The sequence below is a fragment of the Schistocerca gregaria genome, chromosome 3 (assembly GCF_023897955.1).
Source record: "Schistocerca gregaria isolate iqSchGreg1 chromosome 3, iqSchGreg1.2, whole genome shotgun sequence".
Taxonomy (NCBI): Eukaryota; Metazoa; Arthropoda; class Insecta; order Orthoptera; family Acrididae; genus Schistocerca; species Schistocerca gregaria.
The window spans coordinates 341,576,802-341,601,698 of NC_064922.1; the positions used below are offsets into that span (position 1 = coordinate 341,576,802).

Here is a 24,897-nt window from a genome sequence, read left to right on the forward strand (position 1 = left end):
GGTACAGCGCTGCGGTCGGCAGCGCCTATGTAAGACAACAAGTGTCTGGTGCAGTTGTTAGATCGGTTATTGCTGCTACAATGGCAGGTTATCAAGATTTAACCGAGTTTTAATGTGGTGTAGTAGTCGGCGCATGAGCGATGGGACACAGCATCTCCGAGGTAGTGATGAAGTGTGGATTTTCCTGTACAACCATTTCACGGGTGATGGATAAGACTGGTGTTATATTTGTAGCATAGTTAACATAAAATCTTACGGGGATACCATCTGGGCCAGATGCCTTCCTGGTGTCTAAGGATCTTAACTGTTTTACAATCCCAGATACACAGAACAGTATGTCAGCCATCCTTGTGTCTATTCGATGATTGAAAGGGGAATTGGTGCTGCAGTCCTCTACCGTAAACAGGTTTTTGAAAGCTAGATTTAGAATTTTGGCCTTCTGTTTATCATCATCTGTTACATTACCCCTACTGTCAGCAAGAGAAGGTATGAATCATTTGTAGTGTACATAGATTTTATGTATGACCAAAATTTTTGGGGTTATTTTGAGAATCTGCAGATAAAATATTGCTTTCAAATTTGTTAAAAGAATATCTCATTGACCTTTTGACAGCTGCTTTCATTTCACATAATTTCTGTTTGTCATCAGGGCAGTGACTATGTTTAAAATGACCAAAGATGGTCAATATCTTTGTGTCCCGTGGTGAATGTTTAGAGCTGACTATGAAGATATTCATTAATGACACTTTTATTTGCTTTCCCAAATACGAAAACTCTAAACTGCTCCTTTTTTTTTTTTTTTTTTTTGCGACTTCGACTGACATAGAAACCACAAAGACATTATGGTTGCTAATACCATCTTCTAGATTAACTTCCTCAAAAAGATGAGATCTGCTTGCCGCCAAGATATCTCGTATGTTCCCATCTCGAGTTGGTTTTCTAACCAATTGCTCAAGGTTGTATGTTGAAAGTGCTCCTAGAAGCTTCTGCCCCTTATGATAAACGTGTAATTATTCCCATTCAATGGATGCCAGATTTAAGTCTCCACCTATAACTAATGGATAATTTGGATATTTATTTCCTATGTACTCAATACTTCCCCTGAAACGTTCTGCGACATTTGTTGTGGATGCTGGTGGTCTCTAAAAACATCCTAATACAATGGTCAATCCTTGTCTGATGACAACTTTATCCAGACTATTTCACAGTCCGACCCAGTATCGATCTCAGCTGCATTTAAACAGCTTTTAACTGCAATGAACACACCACCTCCCATAGCACCAGTCCTATCCTTCCTAAACACTGTCCAATCTGAGTTCAAAATTTCACTGTTATTTATGTCTGGTTTCAACCAACTATTGCTACCCAAAACAATATTGGCATTACTACTGTTTATTTCGCAGAGTAACTTGGGGATCTTGCTACAGACACTTCGACAATTTAATAACATGAGATTTAGCATACTTAAATCCTTTGGAATGACCTGTTTAGGTGAAAATTTTTACTGTTGGCACACCCACATCAGTGTCATGAACTGGTAATTTTTCAGTCCAACAGTCTGTTTCTTATGGGAAGGAACCTAATCTAAAAAAAAGAAAAAAAAAAAAAAAAAAAAAAAAAAACTCTGGTTTAGATTCTCCACTCGACTCCAAACCAGAGGACCTGGTTCACCTTGGGTACGATGCTGCAGATTGTCAGCTTGGCTTCCACTACTCAAGAGATGGAGGCCACCTTCGCCAATTTAGCGAGCACTCGAAAGAACCCAAGGATATCCTTGGAACCTCGACGATTGACATTGTTGGTGCCGATATGTGCAACAATCTGCAGCTGGCTGCACCCCGCACACTCCAGAGCTGCCGGAAGAACCTCTTCCACATCCTGAACTAGGACCCCCAGCAAGAAGACCGAGTGAATGTTGGACTTCTTCCCTGTCCTAGCCGCTACGTTCCTGAGGTACTCCATGACCCGCCTCAGATTGGAGCTTCCAATAACCAACAAACACCTATCCCCAACTGCCTGTCCGGACCTTAGTGAAGGAGCAGCAACTATCCTAGCAGAAGGGGCATTCTGATCCGGCTCAGCCTCCCCCAGCATCACATAGTACAGTGAATCTATTAGCAAAGTTCATGGGATTTAGCAGAAGCCTGTGTCCTCCATGCAGCCTTCGCCTTGAGGCTCGAGATCTCAATGCAGTCCGCCACCCACAATGAGGTGAAAGTGGGCCGGTTGGCTCAGCTATTACTGGAAAACTGATAAATTAAACAGGCAAAATTGGTAAATTAATTTGTCTTGTGTTGGCAACCTGAGGCTCACAAAATCGTCACAATCTTTTGTTTAAGCACACTGTTGTAGAAACCACATTAGTTATGTTATTTTTTGGATTTGTGTTTGTTTTAGATAACAGTAAAATAATTTTCTTGTAGCTAAATTTTTAACATCATGCCATTTGGGCTGGAATAAAAGCAGCAGATGATAAAGATAAAAAGGAAGATTTTTGCAAGCACTGCAATGTTGAGGTCAGTGGCAAAAGTGGAAGAATAAAAGTCATCAGAAAAAGTGCACTAAGAGAAACAACTTTTCAATTCCTCTGGGATTAGAGATATGTGCTTCATCTCTAGAACTGTGCAACAATTGTAGTCCTATACTGGAAATGTATTTTCCTTATAGCTATTCCGTAGCAGCTGTAACAGTGGCACACAACCATTATCTCATGGCAGTCAATCTTCAACTTCAGCACCACTGAAGAGGAAACAAACTAGCTTGGGGAACTTTGTAATTAAAACTAGTCATCAGCAGAAGGAACAACAGGATCTACTGATGACAAAGTTCTTTTATTCTAACAATGTAGTATCCAATGCAGCTTCAAGTCAAGAATACAAGAACATGACTCAAGCCCTGTGACGTAGTTACACTTCAAATTACGCAGGATATTGTTGGTAAAGTTGCAGATGACGTTGATGCAAATATAAAAATTCAGCTAAAAGAGCATAACAGCAACCAGTATCCATATATACCAACAAGTGTTTCTATTAAATGCAACTGATTGTGCAGCCAACCAAAAGAAAGCTCCATTCTGTGCAGAGTCTTTGAAAAATTTAATTAAAATGTATGAAGACAATTTTCAGAAAGAAGTATTTGCTGTTTGCACTGATAATGAAAATAACATTACAAAAAGGCAAGTTTTCAAAAGAATACCTGCCTTACTTATTAACATATGGTTGTTTAGCTCATTACCTTAATCTACTCAAAGAAGTAACACCTATGTGTGTAATAGAGCATACTGATTAAGTTCATAAGCACTTTGGGAAGCACCCTCAATTGCATGGTTTGTTAAATGAAACGAATGGTCTTATGCAGCAACTCGCAAATTCCACTACCTCAACTCACAAATTCTACTACACAGAATTCCCAGCATGATTTTCTACACACCTTTATTGATAATTATTTGAAATATGTAGAAATTGTAGCATAGCATTCTGAAGAAAACCTTGTAATATTATCAAAATCATAGATAATGTTATAAATTCAAAAGACACCACTTATCTTCTCTGTTGACTGTCAGAGGTTTGTTGAGCCATGGACCTCCTTCATGCATACAGCACAAATATTGCACCATCTGCAGTACTATGGATCAATCTGTTTGGAAAACATGATGCCGACTCAAGTTAAAAAAAGGAGCTAGCACTAGAACCCTTTCAGGGTAAGGTATAAGATTCAGATGGGAGAGATTAACTGCTAAACAAGAAGAAAGTGCAGAAAACTGGCTCAGAGATGCATCCAGGGTGGACTGTAAGTGTTCGGTCTTTAAGGATTGCCGATTCTGATTATTTTCCTGCAAGTAAGTTTTCCGATGCAATTGTAACACTGTTGCATCCAAACAAACACTGGAAGATAATGGGGCTGAAAACAGCATAAAAGGAAACTTATCAATGTGATTTATTACTCTAGTTAAATGCTTCATTTATTGCTCTGCCAGCATTGCATCCACTGAGAGACACTTTTCCACCTATGGGCTTGTTTGGTCAAAATAAGAAATGACTCCGGAGAGAAAAAGACAGAAGAAATTTATGTATGCTTCCAAAGAGGGGTTAAATTGTACTTTATATTTCTTTCAATTCTAACACAAGTTGCAGTTTTTTTTTTTCTGGAAGTGTAAATGTCATTTATGGTGTGTCTTACATTGCAAGCAAAGTTAAAATACAATGTTAATATAATATATTCTTGTGACACTAAATGGTTACCTTCAATAAATGTGATGGCTCTTTTTAATTTGTGTAACACTGCCTACGTAACATTTTGTATACTCATTAAATTTTCACAATTACATATATGTATTTTATTTTTATTTGTTTTTTGGTGCTATATCATTTTTTAAACCCTCGTGGTTTTTTTTTTTTTGGGGTGGGGGGGGTGGAAGGGCGGTTGGATTATATTACAACAACCCTGTTCGCAAGCCTCCCATAAATGGTGTTATATGCGCTGAAGTGCTATTTATGACAGTTTCCAATTCTGAGACTTTGTTGTGAATGCTTCAGCAGTTTAACATTATGATTTTAATCATCTCCACTCTCTGGTACCTTTCTTTGGGTGCTTCAGAACCCTTTACAGCTGCACTGCACTCTGTCAGTTCATACAGCCTGCAACCAATGATTCAAATGGCTCTGAGCACTATGGGACTTAACTTCTAAGGTCATAAGTCCCCTACAACTTAGAACTACTTAAACCTAACTAACCTAAGGACATCACACACATCCTTGCCCGAGGCAGGATTCGAACCTGTGACCGTAGCGGTCACACAGTTCCAGACTGAAGCGCCTAGAACCACACGGCCACACCGGCCACCTTGCATGCAATGGTGTGGTGCATAGGTGAATTGGAAAAATAATTTTTTATGCCTGTATCAGCATGGGACATTGGCACCTCATACAAAGTGGCACCTTATCAACCCACTGGTTGGTCCTACACATCCCAGTTGTCAGTCTCATTCCCTCTCGATTATAAGTAATACCTTCAAATTTTGCAGTATAGCAGATCCATAAATTCACTTGGGTTCATATGAAACACAGTATTTTACCTGCAAAGTTTATTCCAAGTACCGTATCAAAAATCTTCAGAAGATTTAGTCATCATCAGTGTTTCTAAATACCAACGAGTCAACAGGAAAGCTATGTATTTTTTTCCTTTAATACTGTTTCACTCCTATATTTAGCATATTCTACATTTACTGTGGTGGCTGTGCCCTCTACTGATCCTAACACAAGTTACAAAACTTATTAGAAGACAAACAAAATCTATTTGTTATTACTATAATAAACCACATTTAATTCTGAAAGCACATATACCTGTAGCAAGGCCTGCGGCATGAGCTGGACTGTTCTCATATACATTCTTCACAAATATTGTGTCCATGGGCTCATCAAGAGCAGCGCCATGGTGCCCATGCTGTACACCCAATCTTTTCTCACCTTGCAGCACCTACAAAATTATAAACTGTATGAACACTCAAAACTGAAATGATTTCTTAAAAACATTAAAATGAGTACTTGCATGTCCACTATCAATCAGTCTACTTAACCCAACTTTTAACATAACACCAAACATGGAATCTGAAAAATAATGACAGGCAGGAAAGTTTAAAAAGAAAGAATGATTAGCATTTAACATCCCATTACTGGTAAGGAGATAAAGTAATCACAAGACGGGACTGGCCTTGGAAGGGGCATGAAAGGAGTCTAGTCAAAGGAATCATCATCGTACTTGATGTATGTGTCCTAGAAAAATTGCAGAAAACCTAATTAGGTGGTGGGACGCCCTTCTCCTTCCAAATATGAGCCCAGCATCTTAACCTCTGAGCCACATCACTGTCAGGAATATTGTATCAGTCAGTCATGTGCAATGGCATGAGAAAAAGACATCATCAGCAGGTAACAGACAACATTAATATAGATGAAACCCATGCTGGAGAACAGAGACAATTGGTGCACCCAACACCAGAATTTCAATGAATTGCTTATACGACATCCACTAAAAAAAAATAAAAAATAAAAAAAATAAGCTATCAGTCAAAAGGCCTTATTTGTTATAGAAAAAGCCTTTGAATCAAAATCTTCTCTTTATAGCAGCATTTTCGTTGTACCTGCCTGTGACTCACCATACCCTCTGTATGGTGAGTAGCAATCTACCCTTTTCATAACATTGTCACTATAAAAGGAAGACTTCTGCCCTGTGGAAATTTTGTAATTATAGTTTCTTTGAAAATACTCTATCGTCAACAGTTGCTGTTGTCCTCTTTGGTTCTGTATACTAGTTTGGTCGGTCTCCATGCTAGTCTATCCTGTGTAAGCCTCTTCATTTCTGAATAACTACTGCAACCTATAACCACTTTAACGTGCTTACTGTATTCAAGCCTCTATCTCCCTCTATAATCTTTAAACCTCAATTACTTCCATGCTATCAGTGCTTTAAAATGTTCTTAAGAAACTTCCTTTTCAGCTACTAGTAGACGCCAATGTTTGGGGCAGTAACAAAGTTCGAAGCACAACCACAATTGTCTTGAAATAACAGAATTGTCTCTAAATACTGCACAACCCAAAACACATAAATTTGAAAAACTATAAAGAAAACAGGTCATTCATATGTAGCAACTCACTGTGTACGACTCAGGTGGATAGACAATGAAGTGCCTGAGAGTGAACCCAAAGCCATTCTCACACCGTCTCAGGAAAAGACTTCTAGGTCCTCTGAAGCTGGGTATGTCATGCCTTCTGCCCAATGGGGACTGTAACAAACAAAAAATTCAAAATATGAGTCATCTACTTAATCAGTAACCGACAGTAAATGAACACAAAATTCCATTAGTATAGTATGTAGATTGAAGTGTTACAATTTATGGTACGTTTTATAACACTGTACAATGGTGTTTACATTTGTTCATATTCCTATGGTTTTTGTGATTTATTCGTGTAAGGACTCTAGTGACAGCACTGTAATAAAGCACTAAACTTTACCTTAGCAGGAAGTTCCTGACACTTTTCTTTCTTCGATCCCATGTTATTTTAGGTGTGAAATGTTTGGTCTAATGTTCTGTCCGCACCATATCCCATTTTCACCAAAATCCTTTTCTAAGGCAGTAGCATACTAATTTAACAAAGTAGTGCACGATAACTTGGAACAAATGCTTCAAAAATCTCGGTTCACAAAGAGTTCAAACAGTAACTTTTATTTTATTTTATTATTTATTTTATTTATTTCTTACTCCATTGATCCAACTGTGATAAACTCACAAGGCTATAGAGTGTGTCAGTAAACAATCAATACAAAGGTAATATTAAAGCAGTCAATCAGACAATAGTAATACTACATGTTTGCTATACACATGTGGTAAGAGTGACAGATTACACCAAACATTACACATAGAAAGTGAAAACAAATTAAAAACCAGTGAAAATGACTACACATGTTACATGGGCATGGTACCTACATCATGGCTCAAACTCAAACAATGGTGTATCACACTTAAAATATCTGGTCCACAGACCTAGGTGGTTTTTTCATTGTAGCTAAGATACTCTTCTAAACTGTAAAATGACATTCCCAGTAGAAATTGCTTCAGATGCTCCCTAATGGAGGAATGGTTATCAAATTGTTTTTAATATCTGGAGGAAGAGCATTAATAACTTTTGCACCAGAGAACTGCGCATCCTTTTGCGCCATGGTCTAGTTTTTACATTCATTATGGAAATCATGCTTTCTCCTGGTATCATATCCATGGTATTCACTATTTCTTTTATGAAACTCAGTACTATTGCTGATGAACCCCATAGGAAAAAATATGTACTGGAACATGAGAGTAAGAATTATTAGTTTCCGGAGAAGGTTTCTGCAACTACATCTGGAGTCTACACCGCTCATTATTCTTATAACACATTTCTGGGTCAAGAGTATTTTCTTTGCTAGTGTTTGGTTTCTCCAAAATACAATACCATACTTTATAAGAGAATGAAAATATCAATAGTATGCTACTTTCATTGTGTGTATGTTTCCACTCTGACAGAATGCGTAGGGCAAAAATCTATGAGCTGAGTCTCTTCTGAAGATTTATTATGTGTTGAGACCAGTTTACTCTGGAGTCAATTAAAACGCCTAAAACTAAAAACTTTGTTGATTCAACTCTTTCTACTGACTCTGTTCCACATTTCACAGTTAATTCCTCCTCCGTTTTAGCAGTTGCAATGAACTGAATATAATTAGTCTTATTACAGTTAAACAAGAGTCCATTGAAGCTAAACCATTTCACTAAATCAGTAGGAATATTCTTAACAGATCCTTGAAGATCTTCACATGTTTGACCATTAATCACAATGTTAGTGTCATCTGCAAAAATGGTAAAAAATCACTGTAACATTGTACATTGAGGTAGATAATTTATAAATGTAAGGAATAGTAGAGGACCAAGAATGGATCCTGTCAATAATTAGGAAAAAAAATTGTTATAAAATATTACCATAACAGACATTATATATTTTTAAAAATATGTTGGCTTAACGTGACAAAAAAAAAAAGCTCCTGTGCATTAATTTTGAATCGCAACAAAAAAATTTACTATTGTTTACGTAGCCTACCTTGTTTAAAGCGCTCAATTCGCAGTTTCTGCATCGGTAAACAACAGAAAAACATTGGTAGTATACTCTCCATATAAGCATTAAAGCAGCAGTATATCTTAAGTACCAACATAGTGCTTTGAAGCAAATATAATGCCAGATACCGTGCTTAGTAGATACCATCAAAATGACCGAAGGAGCAAATCGGAAACTTCGGAGACTCCAAATATGGCAAATAACATCCCCGCTATTCTTGAACATTATTTTTACGTACCTAGAACTCATGGATAGACTGTGCTTTAATAATACATAGTTGTCACACAACGCACTTCTAATACTGCGAAGTTTCTCAGTGCATGTACGCATGTAGAAGACAGCTGTGTGGTACTTTTTTTTTTATGAAGTGGGGAGCGGTGAGAATAAGCTCCGCCCTTAGTAATAGTATACAGGGGATGGAGGGGGCAAGTCCCACCCCGCTCTTGTACAAACATATATCAAAAGTTATGGTTATGGAAACAGAAGAAGAAAGAATCCGATTAACACGAAGTTGGCGCGACCCGTAGCAAGCTGCACATGTACGAATTCTCGCCAAATTCAATAGGCGAATTGCACTGATCGGATAATTAAAGGTATTGAAAAACGAACTAAATGTTGGATACAAGATGATATAAGACTCCTCGGAACAAAACTGCATTGACTAATGGTGTTCAAGCTGGTCAGGCGTGGCTCACTGTCGGTATTTGCTCGCTTTGATTCTGCGTTATGCACATGGGCTACTAGTTTGAAAAATGTTCGATCGTGTGATTGTTGATTGCATATCAAACTTCTGTGGCAACACAATATGAAGCTGCCACAAGGTCTGATATTTCAGGCAATATTTTTTTATTGATGTGTGTACGTACTAGTCGCGTGTGTAAATTATCTAAATTCCCGTCTTCCAAGCAATTGTCTCAATGCACACCACTCTCCAACAAACTGTCATCCTTAAAAGTCATAATGATCTGCCACTGGGCCAACGCCGCCCGTGTAGACACTGTTGAGACATAACATCACATAGCATACTGCATGTAAACCTCATCATGTCTCGGCGCACATATCATTACTGTATCGCAACAATCGCGCACGACAAAATATATTTTGTTTACATTATTTTACCTACTTGTTAGAAACTGGGCAACTGGGGTTTGAGATTTCAGTTTAGTAAGAGGCAACTGTTCAACCTGACAGAGTTAAGTGACGCTAAATGACGATTCTATTGGTGCCAGCGTAACGAGCAGGAAAATAAGAGAGATTACGGCTCGTTCGGAGGCATATAGATAGTCGTTTTTCCGTAGCTCTGTTTGTGAGTGAAACTAGAAAGAAAATGACTAGTAGTGGTTCAAGGTACCTTCCGCCATGCACCATATAGTGGTTTGCAAAGAATGTTTGTAGATGTAGGTTTCTTACAAGATTGAATTGGTTCTCCTATGAAGTATATCTTATGATCGACCAAGAATTATTGAAAAATTCATTCCTGCACAATGCACCTGTAACTTTGTATGCGTACTAAGCTCAACAATTATTGTGGTGACTGCAACTTTGTTCAAGTAGTGTTTGAAGGTAAACGCCAGATGCCCCACTAGACACTCGAGAGGCAAAGGGAAACGCAGGAATGTCTTATCTGTCTACAATGTGTAATTACACAGGCAGTCGAAGAAACGATATTTTTTTTTAAAATGAGTGGGTTTTTTATGTGCTGTATTCTAACACGAATGTCTTGTACAGCTGGTACTCTGCAGCTTGTAAAAAATGCGAATATGACATATTAATAACTATGCATTTGACATAAGCTGCTTTTTATGGTAGTTTCTATCTTACTATTTTCTGGCGTTTGTCCGCCATCAACGATATTTTACACGTACTGCGTTTTCGTGTATGCCCATAAAAATCACGTTATATTATTATTACGAAACACTGTCTTAGGCATACGCTAAAACAATAGCCTACATGTACCACCGATGATTCTAATTTAAAATATGAACAAACACAAGAAAAGCTTGAATACATATCTGCGAATTCTAATACGACAACAAAAGCCACGTCATCCTCCCTCTTTTATAATTACCATTAACTAATTTAAAACAAAAAACTCCAAGCAATTTTAATTTGCGAGTTTCGTAGTTTATTTATTATTATTATACTGAAATTTCGGTGGCACTGGTACTGGTTAGTATATATCTTAACTATTACAACAAGCTTTTTCTACTTAAGAAAGAACCTCTGGATCTGAAAAATTTCTGCTACCACTTCTACACATACCGTTTGGGGTAATGAAAAAGTTTATGAAAGCTTTATTCAAAGATGGAAAACATCTGAAGTATTCGAAAGAGAGTTCGATCCCACCCTTAAGTAAAAAATAACTCTCAGAGAGTGTGGTTTTGTATCACTCAACGTGGTTTCACGAAGGAAACAAAATCGATCTACGACGAACTCTCGCAGCATCGAAGATGACGAAAACATTCAAGGTAAGATGTTTGATGACCTGCAATATGTACACAGAACAAAACATGACACTTGAGTTCTGTGTAATGAAGGGATGTTATGTTTAGACTTCAATAAAACTTTCTTTCATACCGAAACATTAAATTACTTTGCACGTATTTTGTTAATTTCCTAGTTTCTAATAGAGTCAGTTACTGACAAAACTGTACATGATAGAAAAAACCCTGTTGAATGATGGATTCAGTGGCAAAGATATTAAAATTAAACTTTTAACAACAAAAAATATTCAAGAAGTACTGAAAGTAGCTCTCAGTTTGGTGTGAACTTAGTGCCATTTTATGAAGAAAACCCACGTCAACTGACTTAATACTGAGCATTCTGCCCTGATTGAAACATGTATTCGACATTCGTTCTCACAAAGTCAAAAGCCATCACATAATGAAGGCCGCGATTCTGAGATTATATCTGTCCCCCTAACACTAGTTGCCGTTTCGATCAAGCGTAACAGATGCGTAACGACGAGAGCGCGTATTCAAGTTTACTCTGCCGGAAAACGTCCTCGGCGCCTATTTGCTGTGTTGTTGTTAATTAGGTCATACTGACGCACTATTCAGCCAACAGGGTCAGCGCTCAATTTCGCCTTTATTATCGGTTCTACATTTAGTGTTCCCAATACGTCACTCATTAGCGGTAATAGGTTGTGAGCTCGCTGATGCATCGGAAAAGTTAGCGACACGAAAATTAACTGCAGATGTTTCGGTCGACGTCACAGATCGATGTACCCATAAAAGTCTCGTGTCTGTTTCATTGTGTGTCCTACATCATCATTTTCGTCACCACTGACACGCAAGTCGCCGAAGTGGCGTCAACTAAAAAGACTTGCAATACGGCGCCCGAACCCCGAAGGGGATATCCCGGCCAATAAATGCTATACGATCATTTCAGTTTTTCATCTTTATAACTATTTGGTTTTTATAACTCCCCCCACCCCAAAACGTTTCATCGCTGTTCGGTTTCAACCTCACGCGCGCTGGCACTACAAGAATGGATTATTATTAACATAGATTTTGCATTCCAGCAGGAAACGTAACTGGAAGTCTTTACCCTGGACATACATGAGATGATAAAAGTCATGAGATTCCTCCTAATATCGTGGCGGACCACTACCTGCCCAGCGTAGTGCAGCAACTCGACGTGGCATGGGCTCAACAAACCAACCTTGCAGAAATATCGAGCCATGCTGTTTCTATTTCCTTCCGTAACTCCGAAAGTGTTGCCGGTGCAGGATTTTGTGCACAAACTGACCACTGGATTATGTCCCATAAATGTTCGATCGGATTCTTATAGGGCGAACTTTGTTGCCAAATCATTCGCTAGAATTGTCCAGAATGTTCTGACATGGTGCCTTGTCATTCATAAAAATTCGATCTTTTTTTGGGAACAAAGTCGATGAATGTTCTCCAGGAAAATGAACAGTCAGTGATCTGTTCGTTTGGACTATAGGATCCAGTTCACTCCATGTAAACACGGCCGTATGGAGCCACCACTAGCCTGCACAGTGCCTTGTTGACGACATGGCTCCATCGCTTCGTGGAGTCTGTGCCACATATGTGGCTTCAAAACATGTAAACTTTTTCTTTATTATAATAATTCTGAGTATCACTGCGATTACTGCCATGTGGAAAGCATAAACATTTGACAGTAGTGTATTAAGGAAGATATTGCTTCAAAGGACACAGTATGCAAGGTAAAATAACTATGTAATTTTTTTAAGGTGACATGTACGAGTATAACATGGTTTTTCATATAGGGACAGAGTCTCCTTCCTTCCTTTTTTTGGTCTTATCCTGCGTCTTCATTGTGTTTTAATGTTTTTCTGGATATAGCAATGTTTGGGGTAGAGGGGGGTGGCTGTATGCTCTTCCTGCCGCCGCCCCCCCCCCCCTACTTAATCTGCTTGCCTCATGTGTTTTCGTCTAGTGTTATCCATGCGAAAGCCTGGTAACTTTTTTTTTTTTCCGAAATGCTTGCGAATGGTGTAGCAGAGGGCGGGACGTGCATACTTCACAAATAACTCCTCTTCTTATGGTGCACATTTTCTTACCACAGGTACACTTATTCATCACTTAACAACCAAACCGGACTAACTGACACTAGTAAATAAATCACACGAATAGACCTGTATCAGAGCGCGCTCCACTAAACTGCTGGACAGAAAATGGGCGACAGGTTTTTTGGTACACCTGTAGGTCAGTTGCAGAGATATTCTGGGAAAAGCCACTTGCCCCATGAAGAGCGCCGCTCGCTCGTTAGTTTACCGACAGACTACAGCCCGACCTTCACCTAACCGGGAATGGGAAACCGCCTAAAAACCGCACCCAGGCTGGCCGGCACCGGCCCTGGTCTTTAAATCGCCAGCCGGATTCGATTTGGGGCCGGCGTGCCTCCGCGAATCCCATAAAATGCATTTACAGTCGTTGGCGCGATCTGCTCAACCTACATTCAAAGTTAAAACTCGCCGAATCGCTGTCATCGTCGCGTATTACCGTATCCTCCAACTTACGTTTGGTGGACCTCTTTTGAATTTCGGCCTCTTTTGCCAGTTGTAGCGTAGGGCACTTTTCTCAGCATCCCGCACTTTCAGCTGATCACCCGACAGGTGCGCGTTCTTCGTGTTCACCCCAGTTTCTATGTCCATGTCACTGAAAACATTCAGCCTAGTGGCTGACCCATCATCTAAACACAATACTGCATCCGTGACAGCAGAATTTACGGTTTTGAGACCCACAAATACCATTTAGGCAAGCATTCCAACACACAGTTATCGAAACTTTCGTTGGGATTTTGAGTTCCTCCAAGGACACATTAAGCTCGAAAATTTTTGCTAACTGTCTCTATAGATTGGTTTTACAACATCTGTTATTTTCATTGGTGGGGGATGGTTGTATCTATATATACATCATCAGTTACACTAGCTCTCTGATGTTTACACCATGATTTGGGGCCCTTTGGACAGAGAGAATGAAAGGGTCCTCGTCTATAGCAATATTGGGAAAGAAGGTGACGCACAGAGTTTTTCCCATTCCTTCTAAATTATTAGTATTTTTCTATATTATTCTGCTCAGACTAACGAACTATGCGCATAAAATAGAATTGTAAACACAATAAGATTACGTATTGAAATCAAGCGTCTCGTTCAAATCACTGCGACGAGGAAAACGTAAACAGAATGCTACATTGATGTTCAACTGCAACCTACATTCGCTTATCACCGGGGAAAGCATGGAGGTGGGGGGTGGGGGGGTATACGATTGAAAATCAGTAGTCAAAGAAAAAATAAAGACGGAGAAAGTCTGCTGTAGCCGGGATAAAGACATCTAAATTGAGTCGTTGTTTAGAAAAAGATATGTTTTTTATGAATATATAGCAAACATACAAAAACCATATATGTTCTTGTTCAGGAAAGACTGGAGTACAACTTCACAAAATAGGAAAAAAATCGCTATTTCAACATATTTTCACTTCCTGATCACCTTAACGCCACTCGTCGCCGTGGCTTCTCTTTCCAACATCGGGAAGGCCCGCAACGCTTTCTTCTCTAATGCGGAGTCATTCGTTTTGGCCATCTTGTGTCTGGCATACGTTGTAAGTGATCATACCAGAGTAGGTGCTTTCTTTCCACGGAATCTAGAATTGTGTTTTCGACGTTCACTGTCTCTCTCTGATTCTGTCATTTCTAGGGTGATCAAGCCTGGAAAATCCAAAACTCCGTCTCCAAAAATCCATGTTGACAGTCAGCAGGCAGTTCTTTTGCCTTTTAGTTAGTTCCCACAAATCTGCGCCATACGCCGTGAACATCTCTTTATGATACTGTTTGTGTGACAAGAGTTTAGTACTCATTGCTCGCCATAGAGCTCTGTTCCAGTTCTATTGTGTTAAGCAAACTTATAAGTTTAGTACCATTTTGGAATAAGTGTATACTTTCCCGTCCCCGGTTGGCATTGAAACGAGTAGGTCCTGCCACAGTTAGCTTGGTTCTATTCGCTTTCGATTTCATTCTATTAGTTTAGAGGTGTTTCTGGACGGCAGATTATAGCTCGCGCATCCATCGAATGCGAAACAATGCCGTGCAATAGGCCTTCGTGTGTTTCGGCTGCGGCGTTATATGGCGCCCCAACCACACAACAAAATGACAAAAGTCATGGTATACCTCTTAATATCGTGTCGGAGCTACTTTTGCCTGGAGTAGTGCAGTAACTCGACCTGGCATGGACTCAATCAGCCGTTGGAAGTCCCCTGCAGAAATACTGAGCCTTGCTGTCACTATAGCCGTCCATAACTGCGAAAGTTTTGCCTGTGCAGGATTGTGTGCACGAACTGATCGCTCGATTATCTCCCATAAATGTTCGAATGGATTTATGTCGGGCGGTCTGGTTGGCCAAATCATTCGCTCAATTCTTCCAGAATGATCATCAAAATTTCGTCGCACTATCCTAATTGATATATTAGTCGTACATCCAACATTGATTTCTGGGTTATTTCACGCAGTGCTGCTTGTCTGTTAGCACTGACAACTCTACGGAAACGCTGCTGCTCTCGGTCGTTATGTGAAGTCCGTCGGCCACTGTGTTGTCTATGGTGAGAATAGTGCCCGAAATTTTATATTCTCGGCCACTCTTGACACTGTGGATCTGGGAATATTCAATATCCTGACGATTTCCGAAATGAAATGCCCCATGTGTCCAGCTCCAACGCCCATTCCGCTTTCAAAGTCTGTTAACGTCCGTTGTGCGTCCATAATCACGTCGGACACGTTTTCACGTAATCACCTGAGTACAAATGACAGCTCCGCCAATGCAAAGTCTTTTTATATATCATGTACGCGATACTACCGCCATCTGTACATGTGCGTAGAGCTATCGCATGAATTTTGTCGCCTCAATGTGTGTGGAACTACGAATATGTAGATGGGTGACTGTGATTATCTTCGTATCGCCCCTGCCGCGAGGTGCTAAATGGCGTGCCGCCGTGCGCACCTCAACGTTTATGAAACGCTTGATATACAGTACTAGGCTCTCAGTGGAAACATTTCTTCACGAGAGTTCCGGTGAAAGACCTATAATAAAATCGCACATCTAACGGATGAGCAATTTTAAAAAGTACCAACAAGCGATTATTAACGAGCGAGAATCTATAAGCTTCACGAGAATGGCCGAAATCTTACGACACTTAGCGAAGCCAGCAACAGTGTTACCGGTTACACTTTTACAGAGTGAGCAAAATAAATCTGGCCCGGAAGATACTTACAAGCAGACTGACCCTTGCTAATGAACATCACAGAAGGTACTGGAAAATGCTACCTGTTACGTCGACGCAGCGCTGTGCTCGGTCTATCAAACAGTGAGACAACCGTAGGAGCTCTGCCAAAGGGGTAACAGCAATAACGTTATCAATCAACTGAAGCAGTTCTTCCAGTGTGTGCGCGCATAATTTGAGCACACATGACCCTTCACATTGCCCTACAGGTAAAAATCACAGGGAGAGAGATCAGGTGATCGATGTGGCCAGGAGATTGCGCTGCCTCTGCTGATTGTCCTCTCGTCACTCACCCAACACCTCTTGCACTCGCGGCAAGGTTGTCGTGGCGGTTTAAAAATATCTTCCGTGGGCTGATCCACATATGGAATGAACAGTTTCTAGACATACTGGTCGGCATTAACAGTGAGCTGAAAGAACAGTGTTAAGAAGCGGACACCAGATACTGTGCACCGAACACTAGTGTTGAGATTTTGCATAGGCTCTTCAAAGTTCTGATGGGGATTTTCTGGCGCCTAGTTTGGGAATTCACGTATCCTGACAGGTTGAACCAGATCTCAAACGAAGAAATGAAGTACTGAGTATCTAAAAGTTTTGATTCCATTGTTCTCAGAAACGACCGGCAGAACTCAACACGCCAAAGTTCAAATGGACGCTTTAATTCACACACAACAATAAATTAGTAAGGATACATATGGATATTGTTTTTGATGTTTCGATACGACGCTCACTTCATTCCCACTTGGACAGATAAACGGCGTTGCGATCTGTCGGAATTTGTTCTAGGGTTTCCTTCACTTGAGCGATGTTTTCTGGTGTGCTAACTCTTTTTTTCCGGGTAAACAAGCCAACGATTTTTAATTGCTATAGAGCCTGTTTCGCGCTATTTTGCCCTCGAGGGACTAAAACTCCCGGTGGAAAAATATTGCGGAGAAATGGTTGACCAACGGTTTAGGAGACTGTTTTGAAAACAAATTTTCACCTTACTGATGTGCAGGAGAACTTCTGTGAAGTCTGGAAGGTAGGAGAAGAGGTACTGGCAGAAGTGACGCTTTGAGGGCGGGTCAAGAGTGGTGCTTTGATAACTCAGTCGGTACAGCAATTGCCCGCGAAAGGTGAAGGCCCCAGATTCTAGTCTTGGCCCGGCACACGGTTTAGATCTGCCAGGAATTTTTGTCGTACATCATTCGTGCCTAAGTATCTGTACAATTCTTGTACATGCCACGGATTCATCATGTGCTACATGCAGTGTAATTTTTTTTCTCTGCCTCCTTGTAACCACGCCAACATGGCAGTCAGCAGCACTAACTGCTAGATTTCACTTCACATATGATACCAAATTTTATAGGTGACCCGATGATAACGAACAACTTATCTACTTCATCCTCGTGCAGCAACACTTGAAACATGGAGTATATTTAAGGTACGGGTGCGAAGTAAGATAAGAGTTTAACGACCCGTCGACGACGGTGTCACTATACAGACGGAGCACAAGTTAGGATTGGAGAAAGAATACCGGCTATGTTCTTTGACAAAGAGACTATCCCGGCATTTGCCTTAAATAGATTTAGGATAAGCACGCGAAAATTAAATTGGAAGGGCTAGACGGAGATTCGAACTGTCTCTATAGACAGGTGGATACCTAGTTTTGCAATAATGTACTGCCTCTGATGCAATGGTGCCTTATGATGTACGTGAGAAGCTTTCGTATCAATCAAAATCACGCTACACACAGAAATGCTCAGGATGTTGGTGTGTTACAATTGCCTGGAGTTGCACTTTGCTTCTGGAAAGTTTCCGTTGAATTTTCAGATATAAAAGATTAATTAAACCTCACAACACAAATTATATTCCATTGAATTAATTTTCTCACAGTGTGTCCAAAGGCTAACTCCAAGCCTTTCGTGTATTTTTACTCCATCACTTAATTTTAGCTGTAATCAATTCCGCTTTTAAATTAGTTATATTCTTGCGCTGTTTCAAAATTAATATCATTATATAAAAAATTTCATTGTTTCAATCATCCAAATTTTTCTTACCTATATTGTGACCATTAAGTCGTTTCCTTCCTATTCTAAGTGTTGTTACAGACCGCACTGTGACGTTTTGAAGCGACCGTCACGAAATACGAACTTATGCAGCAGCTGTGGCCTGTGTTCCGCTCTGCAGACCGGAAAGGAATGCCGAAGTCCGAAAACACACGACGAACGACCTCGTTACTGCCTGCTATAGCTGACACGTAAAAGCCGTCCACCAAGCACGCCGGCGCACAAGAGTTACTGCCCCGTTTACAGGCCAGGTGCAGTACGCGGTAACGAGCTAAGATCACTCTTTCACTCGTTCGTTTGTTAGCCGTGTATTTCGGGCTCAAGGCTACTTGCTACAGAAAGTCATCGATTTGTCTGTCTTTATTTCAGCGTAGAGCCTTGGAAACGGGTTCAATTCCCTTCCAGTCAAAGCATCACCCCAAGAGGCAACTGAGGAGGTTACCCTAGAGTGGATGGCCTATCCCAAATTGTGGCAAATAATGGTCAACGGGCGGCAAGAAGCTAGAGGCAGTCAGCGCTGGCTGGCGAGAAAACGAATCGTGGGACTGTAGGACTACATACACGAGCGACTGGTCACGTGGTGATGGAAAGGAATATCTTAGGAAGAGAAGACGCCACGAATTAAATAATGTTTGCTCGCATCGCCTATTATGAATGTACCCTCTGCAACGTCGATTTTGCGCCCACTTCCATTTATTTGGCCGGACGGAGAAAATATCACACGTTTGTAATCTCAGTGTATCCGGATATTTAACCACTATTCCTAGAAAGTCTTGCTGACAAAGCAAAGCCAAACGAGCTCAAATGAGTCAAGGGGACTGACGCGAGACGTATTCAATGAATTCAAAAGTAATGGAAGAGTAAGTAAGACAGGTGGGCGAAATATTGGATTCTGTGTTACAAAACTGGGCATCATCACGTAATATGGTTGGAAAGGACATAAATGGCTACTTCTGAAATCACGCATAGACAATATAAAAGACAGCAGTAGTTTACTGTACATCGCTGAAGCTTAGTGAACAAATACGAGCTTAGGAATTATCGGACTAGTATGATGACTGGATAAGGCTTCCCTTGATTGTAGGGGGAGACCAAGGCTTGAATACAGAAAGCAGGTTTAAATGGATGTAGGGCGCAGCAGCTATGCTGCAGTGAATTCGCTTGCACAACACCCACTAGCATGACGAGCAACATTGAACCATTCTTCGGAATAAAGACCACCACCACCACCACCACCACCACCACCACCACCACCACAACAACAACAACAACACATTCTTAGCCGAGAGAACGCAATACCTTGCTCTTATCGGGACAAAACCGTCCGACGTAAAAGTACTTTTTGCCGTACCTCTAGGTAATGGGTTATAGGCCTATTTCCGTTTACATGTACACACATTGACCCACTGCATGACGTCGGAATCTCAGTGACTATTTATGGCTGATACAGTCGTATATAAGAAGGTTTCAATGCCAGAAACATACAGAGAAAAAAATTGAAATTTGTAGTAAGTTCCTATGGAACCAAACTCCTGATGTCATCGGTCCCTAGGCTTACACACTACTTAATCTAACTTAAACTAACTTAAGCTAACTTAAGCTAACTTACGGTAAGTGCAACACATACACCTATGCTCGATGGAGGACTCGAACCTCCGAAGGGGGAAGCTGCGCGAACAAGGTGCCTAGACCATGCGGCAACATACAGAGAAATGTGGGGAAACGTGTCGACGATAGATGCTTGGTAAAATTGAATAAATAGAGTATTTTGCATGATGAGGCAAGAAGATTCGTTATGATTGACGATCAGTCACTGGAAACAGTAACAACTGTAAAATATTCAAGTAAAACAAGCTATCGCCACAGCATCGCGGAGATGCTCATCAAACATCACTGATAGGTTTAGTATCAAAAAATTCCCCGGGAGTACGTTCTAAGAAGAGCTAAGCAACATGTTATTTCCTCCGACGTTCAATCTACGAAATGACTAAGATGGTGAAATCAGAGAAACTGAAGTTCCTCGGAAGATTTAAAATTAATAATCCGTCCTACACACTGTGGGCCTATGATGGCCTTCACAGACAGATCCAAAAGTAGATTCTGCCACTGACCACAGCCACAATGGAGATCTCCAGACCAGCATCAAAACAGGAAGAGCACGGCCAGTACTAGCATTTCAAACGGCAGTACAGTGAACTTACCCATTACGTCGCGGTTCACATGACACGTGCCAGGTGATAGGAGAACAGGATATAATGTTATAAGTGGGAGACAAAAAAAGTATGAAGATGTGACTTTATGGCTCTTTTCACAGAAAGAATGGTCTATAATTGCTAGAAAAAATAATCCGACACAAGATCTGTCACTTTGGTAACTATCAGAGATGATATGTTTCGTTGCAGTTTCTCATCGACGTAATCCTAACGGCGTTCCTCGCGCATAAGCTCGCCTTGTTCGTTTCACGTGGTTGTATAACTTGCAGGCGCTTCTGCATCCGACTGTGGCTTGTGTCTGTCAAACACGAACAGTGGGGTTTATTACACAAAATCATCGTACTTGCTATTTCGTACACATACATTAGTGTTAAGGAAAAAAATATCAGAAATATGGAAACATACGCTGTCAACCTTTTGATTTGTCTGTGAACATATAATGGCGGATACAATGACAGAATAACTTCCTGAACACCTCATCGTAACGTTTACATTATAACAACACAATAATAAAACAGAGTCATAGTGACAAAATTTGTAAAATATGCGCCATAGAAAGTAAAACAATGTTTTCCTAACTTCACAGCCGTTGGGTTCGGTACCTCACAACCAAAGTGTCGTCTTTTAATCTCACCTCGTCCTCGGGTTATGCTTCAGACCAGTCTGTCCTCACAACTTACGTTCAAAAATATGTTTAGCTAGGTGGATCAGTGGTTTTTTGCCAGGATATGGACTCAGACATGTGGGGTTGAATCCCTGACCTCTCCCACTATTTTTATCTGCAACGTTTCACTTCTTTCACCTCTCACAACGTTGGTTAACTTGAAAAACGTCGGGTTGGACCTGTTTCTGAGCACTTGTTAAACTGCAGATCCTCCTATAACTGGGTGGGTAAGTTAGTCCAAATTCTCTGCTTCCTTCTTGCTCCTAGAAGCGCTGGTGGCGCTGCACTGGAAATAAAGACAAGAAAAAAAAGCAGCGAAAAACTGTTAGCCGGGTCGTGGTTCATATTCGGATTGTTCATTTGGTAGAACGCTGCCCGCGAAAGGAACCGGTATGTATTTTAAACTTCTGATTACTTCACATCCAGCTTTACTCTGTGCCCAGTAGAGTGAAAGAGCATGGATCTGGGTCTGATAATGCAGTGTACTCGCATATCTGCTTCGTACGGCTGCATTATACATTAACAGGTCAACATCATTTGGCTCACGGCAATAGACACCACAGGAAACCACAGCTTTAATTCACGATGATACGTTAGAGATTTTTGCCCTCACCCCCACCCTTTCACCACCTCCCTACCGCAACAGAACAAACCCTGTTGCTATTCACTGTCTCATTACGAACGGTATCCAATGGTCAGATGGGCGGATGCCGTCAATGAAATGGCTATTCTGAATCCATACCAGCTTGCATCTCTATGACTAAGATAAATTCTAAAGATTCACTGTAAGCTATTTCTGGATACCACAAGGACTTGTAAACAATGAAAAAGGAAAATGTGGTGCCGCGTCTTTACTTTCAGCCTGAGGAAATTCCCGTTGAAAGTGGGTTTCCATCACCAGCTTCCCGGGCGCTGTAACTACTATACGTACAATTTTTTTTTTCTTTTTGAAGCATTTTCAGAGTGTTAGCTCCACCTCTTACAACAGAGATGAAAAGAATGGAAGGAGTTATCACTTCGTGTACTACTGCGAACATGAACAATGGAATCTGCATTTAGGTCTTTGTACTGAGTTCTTACGTCTCTTGATGACTGGGTGTTGTGTGATGCCCTTAGATTAGTTAGGTTTAAGTAGTTCTAAGTTCTAGGGGACTGATGACCATAGATGTTAAGTCCCATAGTGCTCAGAGCCATTTGAACCATTTTTTTTAATCACTGTTAAACTGAGATAGAAGAAACTTGTAGACCTTAATTTGCCTGTTAATTTACACGAGTTAATACAGTTACTTATACCTGACTCTTCTAGGACCTATGCAGCAAGTATATTGGTACTACTATCAGTAATGTACATCTACTAATTTTCCAGTTATGTAGTGTATATCTTCCGTTGCTCTCTTCGTCGCTCTCTCTCTCTCTCTCTCTCTCTCTCTCTCTCTGATTGACTTTACGTAATACCACATACTGCCTAATTCTGAAACTTCGTTCTGACTAGTTATATATTTCCATGTAATTGAGCAAAAATGTTGTATCTGATCTACCTAAGCCACATAAAAAAACACGCTAAAATTATAAGAACTGAGTACTAAGGAATAAAAAATGTACGTAGATAGCTGAATGGGTAGATGTAAAACCTTCCTTCTTGCCAAATTTCACGATTCTATGTCAATGGGAAGTAACTATAGGTTTTGATGACTGAGTTTGTGAGTATCAAAATATGTGACAAACAGCCGTATTATTTAATTGCTTTTACTTACAAGCTTAATTTTTTTTACGCTGCCACCCGGGACCATAGACCTTAGTATATGACAAATTTCAACTTCGCACGTATACCTGTTCCCCAGAAAAAGGGATCCAAACAGTCGGAAGAATGGACGGACGGACAGACAGACAGATGGACAACAAAGAGATTCAATAAGGATTTTGTTTATACTGAGGTGCGGGATCCTAAAAATAGTGCTCAAGTGGGAGGTAAGTCTGAACACCATAGTGGTTTATTAGGCATGTTCCTACTCGGGTATACCTTGCCTCCTTCCACTCTATGAATTGCCTTACCCAGTCAATGATAGGAGGAGGGCGTCTCTAATCTCACATGGAATCCGAACCACGCTGCAACAGAGTATTTCTCGCTTACACTAATAAATCATTGCCAGAGCTGATAGAAGCTATTAGTGACAAAAACATTTCGGACTGATCGGACGTTAATTAATTGACCAATAAAAGGTTCTCTGTAGCTATCACATTACGCACTCTGTAGCTATCACATTACGCACTCTGTAGCTATCATATTATGCACTCTGTATAGAAAGTGGTATGTGGGGTATTGGATATCACATATTTCAGCTACCACGTCAACTGCACGCACAATTATAACATAGGAACCACGTAAATGAACAATTAATAACATTCACAGTACAAGTTTGAGAAAAATGGCCACGGATGGCAATCCCCCGTTGGATTAGCAAAGGTTTCTTCCTCAAGTACAACTGCAGATATAAATCACAAATTCTTCGATTTACAGGAAACTGTAAGCTTGAGCGCCTGGCATGTATAAATGAAATATCTTTACTTTCAACTGGTCCTCAACGGACCCTATGCCAGGATTTTTGGCCTCTTTTTTTTCCCGAGAGAGGAAGCTTAGTTATCTAAGTTCTCCACAGGAGTTATTTTATAGTGGTCCTCTACCAAATGTCTTTGGAATCGTTAACAGTGCCTAACTACCGAGTTTATACCCACACAGGTCTCAGTGGAGCGTTACGTGTAAGTAGGCGGACTAAACCAGTACATGTGTTTCGGAAAATGGGAAATACGATTCCCTCTTCGGCCTGCTACTGCATTCTGATTGACGGCAGCAACTGAATAGCAGAAGAACCGAAGATAAATGGAACAGACAAAAAACACGAACATTTTACACGGTTCAGTGGAGCGTAACGAAACCAGAAGCGGTCACTAACACAAAGAGGCTCTGCACAATTTCAGCTGTCACCGTGGAGGCTGATCAAGCAAAACGACGCAACCTTGAGATGTCACGTGTCTCGATATATTTAATGCACGATCAGTCACACAAGATCCGAGCGGCAGTTTTCGAAAGAGCTCCCACGCACGTGTTCCATGAAGGGAACAGAGTCACAGGGTCATCCAATGGAAATATGATGTACTGCAAATAATATAAACTGACACCGATTGAGCAATACTTAGGAGACGAACATCGCAATTTACGAGTAACAAAGGAGAAGGAAAACGACAGAATCTAAAACAAGTGTAAATACTGTAAATTATTCGCGCGGCGGCCGAATGTGTCTCAGACTACAAATTCAGCAGTCCAAGGTTCAATCCTAGATCGTTTCTTTCACCTCTAAGAGCCCTTTGAGTAGTATCGTAGCTTATCGATACTAGACCACCACGACGGTGTTATAACTGGTGGGGAGTTGGGCATCAGTCTTTTAGTCGAGACTACTTCTGTGTCGCTAGTTGGTGATGAACGTTACACCGAGTTGTTGAAAGCCAGCTCTAGCGGCAAACATTCAGTGTACTTAGACGCTCAACCGTGTCGGGCATCTGCTTATAGCTAGCCACAG

The 24,897-nt window shown here is 40.5% G+C and overlaps 1 protein-coding gene across 4 annotated transcripts in view; it reads right to left on the minus strand.

The window, feature by feature from the left end:
* Positions 1 to 24,897, minus strand: part of LOC126356040 (uncharacterized) — a 979,035-nt gene that overhangs the window by 134,565 nt on the left and 819,573 nt on the right. For all 4 annotated transcript variants that reach the window (XM_050006716.1, XM_050006720.1, XM_050006718.1 and 1 more), the window contains 2 exons: positions 6,650 to 6,778; positions 5,343 to 5,475 (listed from right to left, as the gene is read on the minus strand). In XM_050006716.1, the coding sequence (XP_049862673.1) occupies positions 5,343 to 5,475; positions 6,650 to 6,778 (262 nt within the window). The remainder of the gene's footprint in view (positions 1 to 5,342; positions 5,476 to 6,649; positions 6,779 to 24,897) is intronic.